This window comes from Vigna unguiculata, chromosome 10 (assembly GCF_004118075.2).
Source record: "Vigna unguiculata cultivar IT97K-499-35 chromosome 10, ASM411807v1, whole genome shotgun sequence".
Lineage (NCBI taxonomy): Eukaryota > Viridiplantae > Streptophyta > Magnoliopsida > Fabales > Fabaceae > Vigna > Vigna unguiculata.
The window spans coordinates 11,603,168-11,609,632 of NC_040288.1; the positions used below are offsets into that span (position 1 = coordinate 11,603,168).

General features: G+C 29.8%; 1 protein-coding gene across 1 annotated transcript; it reads left to right on the forward strand.

Annotated features, from left to right (window-relative positions):
• The first annotated feature begins 4,031 nt into the window (after positions 1-4,031).
• On the forward strand, positions 4,032-5,475 carry LOC114165241. The gene is made up of 3 exons (XM_028049898.1): positions 4,032-4,844; positions 4,990-5,133; positions 5,233-5,475. Exons 1-3 carry the CDS (start codon positions 4,032-4,034, stop codon positions 5,473-5,475), a joined length of 1,200 nt encoding a protein of 399 aa, XP_027905699.1.
• The last annotated feature ends 990 nt before the right edge of the window (positions 5,476-6,465 follow it).

Consider the following 6,465-nt stretch of genomic DNA (forward strand, 5'->3'; position numbering starts at 1 on the left):
CCTTGTCGTAACTCCCTGCATTAAATGTCATAAAAGTTCGCACTACCCGCATTTATTAAATAATTATTTTTTTAATTTTTTAATTTTTTCAGATCTTAGAAATGTAATATAAGAAACATTGTATGGGTGCAAAACGTGAGCAGCATTGTACAACATAGTCCCACTTTCTTTTTCCTTTTAAATTGCCTTATATAGAGCCTAAGGAAAATAATGATTGTAAATTTATGGATTAAATATATTTTTGGTCCCTTAACTTGCAGTGGAAATTGAAATAACTTCCTCTCCAAAACTTTGACCCAAGTTAGTCTACTAACTTTAGAAATGCATGAATTTAATCCTTTTATGTGTTTAGTTTATTTGACATTTTAAACGTGTTTCATGATAGCATTTAAGTTATTTACACCGTTTGACACATTTTTGCTTTCATGTTAGCTTAGAAACACGTTGGAAACATCAAATAAACTTAACAAAATTTTGTTAAAAGGACTAAATTCACACATTTCTAAAGATGTGGAACTAAATTGGTCAAAAGTTTCGTAGAGGGACTAATTCCAATTTTCACTGAAAGTTAAGGGAGCAGAAACGTATTTAACCATAAATTTATTTTTGACTATTGAGCAACTACATCTTTTCTGAATGTCCTTGTTTTGCATGATGAGTTTAATTGTGAAGGATGTGTTAAATGTACTCCATGTAGCATTACATGTTTTTTCTTCTCTATGTGACATACAAATAGTTGGTTGTACTTATCTCTTTTTTGACAGTTTGCATTTACTTGAGTTTGTCTAAAGTGTAGAGTTGTATGAAGTAGATAGTCCTTCCAGAGTTTAGGGTCCTAACATAAATGAATTGATCAAGAAAATAATATTTAGCTCTTTTTCCAAGAGATTATTTAGTGTGACGTGTCTTTTGCTAATGAATCTCTTTGATAGACAAAAAGTAATGGATATTCCCTACAATAAAATAAGCATGTAGATATTTTCACGTAGAACAAGGTTAGCTTAATTCTATATGCTTATTATCTGAGCATATTCATGCTTTGTTAAATGTAAAATAAGATCGTATAATGTTTATCGATTGTCAGATGAAACTCTTGTGTATTACATGATCTATTTTTGAATTAGACTTTCGTCTTACAGACAAAGCATGGTTACATTTTATAATAGGTTGTTTTTCAACACTTAATCAAAAGTCAAAGGTGTTAGAATTTTTGTCCAACAATCTCTTCTTTTTTTACAATGCTTAAAGTAATAAAGTTAAAACAAGATATTTTCAAAAGCACGATCAAGTTTTCATAAACTTATTTTTCAACATTGTTTAAACTCGAACGTATATATAAACAATGAATGAGCAAATTTGATAGGTTATGAAACTTATTGAATCACATGTTGAACTTTTATTAGTTTGGATTAGTTCATTATATCAGTACAAATTCAGAATAATTTAGAACAAGTGGTTTAGGTCATGAGATAGAGTAATTCTAGTGTAAAATTTTTAAAATTTGTTAAATAAAATCATCAAACTTTATAACTCAATCTATTACGAGTCAAGCACAAGAACAAAATGATATAGAAAGTATAACCCTTATAGGATCTTTCTTTTCTTCTTCTTGCTCGCCTTGAACTTGATATTCTCCTTTGTCATCCTCTTAAGGGTAGTGATGAAAACCCATCCAAGGAGCTGCAACATGGGGCCAATGGCAAAGGCCAATGTTATTTTCTTTGCTTTGTAAAAGTGTAAATAAGTCAATTCTTTAGGCCTTGTATTTTGGCCAAGCTTACATTTCTTTTGGGTTGTGCATTTTAGCCATTTTAGTGTAGCAACCTCAACATAATCAATTATGTAAGTAGCATAGTTGATTAAATTGTGCAAGAATTTACAAAATGTACAGTTTGGGTTTTCTAGCATAAGTTCCTGTGTGACCAAGCCTTGGCTAGTGGATTAGGGTTTATTTGAGTTAGCTTCAGCCCAAGAAACTTTAGATTACTTGCGTTGCAAGTGCTAACTTGCATTTTACACATGTGGCAATGTAAAAAGCACGAACTTATGAAGCTAGTTAGTCACACTTGAAACATGTTGAGTTTGGAGTCAATTTCTTTTAATTTCAAATTTTCTCCCTCTTTTTTTTTTAGCCTTTGGTTAACTCTTAACATATAAATAATCAACTTGGAATTTATATGGAAAAACTCTGCCAAATTTGTAGCTTTTTTATTTCTACGTTCACTAGGATAGTCTTTCTTTTAGATAGCCTTCCTATAACTTTTCCTTGAAAGGTGGAGGAACCTCTCTCAAGAAACACTTTACAAACACATATTTACCTTTAATCACGTCACTTCTACTTCTATCAATATCGTTCATCATTATTTTTGTGGTTCAGTATGGAGGAGCTTCAAGTTCATGAAGTCACTTCATTCATTTGGCATCATGAGCCATAATTCTTCAAGATATAAGTGATCTTGATCCAATTTCGTGTCGTTTACTATTTTCCTTACATGTTCTCAACACCCCATTTTGTTCGGGTAAATAAATTTATTTCAGAAAAAAAAAGTATTTTTAGTTAATGGTAAAGAAAAAATGTGAAATACATATTTATTTTGGGATTTTCAAACTTTAATTTTAGCATAGAGAGAAAAAAAATAGAGAGAGATGAAAAATGAAAAAAAAGGAAGAAGAAGGAAGAGCACAATTTGTTTTTATTTATCACACCTCGTTCTCATGAGCCCAATAACACAAAATATTCTCACCTCCAACAACACAAAAGGTTATTGTAGTGTAAGGAAAGAAAAAGTAAGATTGATTGAGAAGAAGATGAATTGAAAAGTATGGAAGGTATATCAATGCCACTTTTTTTCTTTTCATTTATGTATTCTCATTTTTCATTATATTTTGTTTTAATATTGTATGTGTTTTTTACACCTAACTTTGGTCTTTTCTTATAGGGAGGTTATTTCTACTATTCATAAGTATCTTTTTCTAAGAATGATAGAAAAAATATTTTTCGATATCTCTTTTAGGGTGTGTTCTTTTCGGAGGAATGATTTGAGAGAGAGGGATTGAATTGATTTGGGTGGATTTAAGGGTGAAGTATATGTTGTTCTTTCTAACATTCAAGGCCACAACAAATCAACTTCTAAAGTGCAATATTAAAATATAATTAACTTATATAAATTTAGAGGTATTTAGAATATATTTAAATCATATAGAAATATCACTTTATTTCTTACTAAAATACTATGAATAGTCATAAAAGGAATATCATTCATACTCAATCAACAATATATATTATAATTATCACTATGTACAATTGTTTTTTATATAGGCTATGTCTTAAGTGCCATTAAGTAGTGTTATTAATTTTTTTTTTTTGTCTTTCTTAGCTGTTTGTTTAACTAAACTTCCTTTTGTTAAATTTATATAAGTGATATTTTTTTTTTCATTTTTAAAGCATAACTTAACCCAAAAATGTTGTCATATAATATTAGAATGTTGTTATTTAAGAAAAAAAATAAAAAAGTGAAACCATGTCAAGTTTGCCAAAAAAAACATCAATCAAGTTGTTTTTACATCTACAAATAGTTACTAAGTTTCCAAATAGTTTTGTAGATCTGTAAAACTATGTCAATACGTGTTAATTTAGGTTTGAATACATTAACATACACCTTATACAACCAACTGAAAAGAGACAACCAACATCAATTTAAATTTAGTTACACCGAATATATCATCATTTAGTGATCCACCATATATAAAACTAGTAATCAATTTCATATACGTATAAATTTACTTGCTTTAAAATTTGAACGATCATACATCTTCATCTAAGAACAAATCATCACCATGACCAGCGCAATATCGTTCTCTTATATTGTATGATCATTTTATTGTCAATGTTCTTTTACTCTTCCTTTTCTTTTCAATCTTATCAGATGAATGACCCTATACACATATTTTCATGGCTAATGGAAACGATTTTTGTGTAGGTTCATATGAGGACTATCTCTAGAGGAGTAGTAATTTTATTTTCAATAACGATGCTGCTATTTGACACAACTCAGTCAGTTGTTTTAGAGCCTGATGAAAATCAGATAAAGTCAACTACTTTTTTGTCTGAAAACTTTGCAGTGGGACCAGGAAAAATTGTGGTGAAAACATTATTAGATATTGACTTTCCAAGGGGTCACATTGGGGTCAAGAGTTTTGATGTTGAAGTAGTTGATGAAGATGGTAATTCAGTACCGTTGTATGAAACTTACCTTCATCATTGGTTTGCTGTAAAATACATTGAAAACATTACCATGTCACAGTACATTAAACAATCTCACGACCTTCGCAATGGTATCGAATTCGAAAGAAATGATGGTGCATGCCAAGGTTTTTTGCTTCCACATTATTGGGGCTTGGGAGCAGAATCACGAGGAACATCTTCAAATCTTCCAGATCCTTTTGCAGTTGAATTAGGTAATCCTACAAAAATAAAGCATGGTTTTAAAGAAAAATGGTTGTTTAGCATCATGGTTATTGATACACGTGGAACACAAGATAGAAAAGGTTGTACAGAGTGTAGGTGTAAGCTTATGAATCTCCCAAAGGACTTTTACAATGTCACAACGGGCATTAATGGTCAATTGTTGCCTAGAAATTATAAAGGAGGACTCTTTTGTTGTCAAGATAACGTACAATGCAAATTAAGAAATGGTTTTCGTGGCCCAACGAGAAAGCTTTCCCTAAGATACAAAATAAAGTGGGTTGATTGGGATGAACACCAAGTGCCTCTTAAGTTCTATATACTTGATTCAACTGATCGTGTAAGATCAAATGGTTCTACTCCAATTCATGATTGTCAGGTAGACGATTTATTCAATGCATACAATACTTTACAAATCATAAGCAAACTTTTGAAACTCATTTATTTTCCAAACAAAAGTATTAGGCCATTAAATACTTTTTTCGTTGGTATGTGAGTAAAATAAATTTCTCAATTCGTTATAGGCAGAGTATACGATCCCAAGAAATCATAGCAATGACATCCCTCATGTTAAGAAAGCAAACATTCCAATGACAAAAGGTGGTTATCTTATATATGGCACTGCTCATATGTACACCGGTGTTGTCAATGTTACTCTATATGGACAGGTAACATTAGGAATAAATTTTGTTCATATTTTTATATCTTTATAAGAAATTAAAATGTTTATTTAATCATCTTTATCCTTGCAATTATGCTTAACTTAGAATGGAAGGGTTTTATGCACTTCAAATCCAAAATATGGAACTGGAAAAGAAGCAGGAAATGAAAAGGGTTACCTAGTTGGAATGTCAGTTTGTTATCCTAAACCCGGTTCTATCAAGATCGAAGATGGTGAAATTCTAACATTGGAATCCGTATATGAAAACAAGTTCCGTACTGGAGCTATGGGGCATTTCTACATTTACCTGGCCGAACAAATACCAAACAAGTATTTGAAGGAAATTTGATCTGAAAGTAGTTATTTATCTTTCTGTAACGACTTATATAATTTGTAGCATAATTGTAATACGTCAATACAAATTCTAGATCATCACTATGTGTATTAATCTTGTCTTACTTTTAATCCATTACATGGTTTATGATCATGTTCTCTTCGTGGGTTGATTGAACTTATACATTAAAAATAAATCTTTTTGTGAACCAATTGTCAATTTGAATCCATTAATAACAAAAGAATAAGTATAGTTAACTTTGAATCACACCAAAGTGAAGATGAAGTGAAAGGAATAAACATTAAAACTAAAAATGAATAAGCTATTTTTTTACAAATATGTAGAGATCCCTACAATTCACTTCGTAAAAGAGAATTCAAAATATCCAGGATGATTAATCCTATAGATAAACTTATAATTAAACTTACTATTTTTGTTCAACAAAAGTACTCGTTTTGCACGATAACTAAAAAGATTTTGAAATTAATAGCTTTCAAAAGAGAAGTAGGTTTTACAATCATGTTAAATAGGTGATGTACTGTTATTATTATATTTTTATATATTGAATATATTTACTAAATTTATTAAAAATTTTGGAAACTAAAACGGTAGTTTTTTTTTTAATTAATTTCACTTCAGAAAATCTTTTCTCTTTGATTGTTATCAATGGAGGTATCCTTAATGGCATGTGGAAGAAATAATTGAGGAGAATTTACAACCATTCATGTCGAAAATGAGGTATTAATTCATTTTTCTTTTCTATTTTTGTTATAATTTTGTTTGATTCCATTATTTCTTATAAAAACATAACTTTTCTCAATATATTTTTTTGGTTATATATTCACATATAAGGACTTCAAAGCTAAAGCATAATGAAATTGACAAAGAAATGAAGAATTTTTATTTTAAGTCAACAAATATTGTGTTGCATAGGGGAAAGTTTGTATTTGGGTCAATGTACAACATTCAAGCAATACCTAAGGTAGTTCTTAACAATAGCAATTT

Coding starts and splice junctions, on each gene's coding strand:
- LOC114165241 (XM_028049898.1), top strand. CDS start 4,032: ATGCTGCTATTTGACACAACTCAGTCAGTTGTTTTAGAGCCTGATGAA. Junction 4,845..4,989: donor CTCCAATTCATGATTGTCAG/GTAGACGATTTA, acceptor AATTCGTTATAG/GCAGAGTATACGATCCCAAG. Junction 5,134..5,232: donor ATGTTACTCTATATGGACAG/GTAACATTAGGA, acceptor TGCTTAACTTAG/AATGGAAGGGTTTTATGCAC.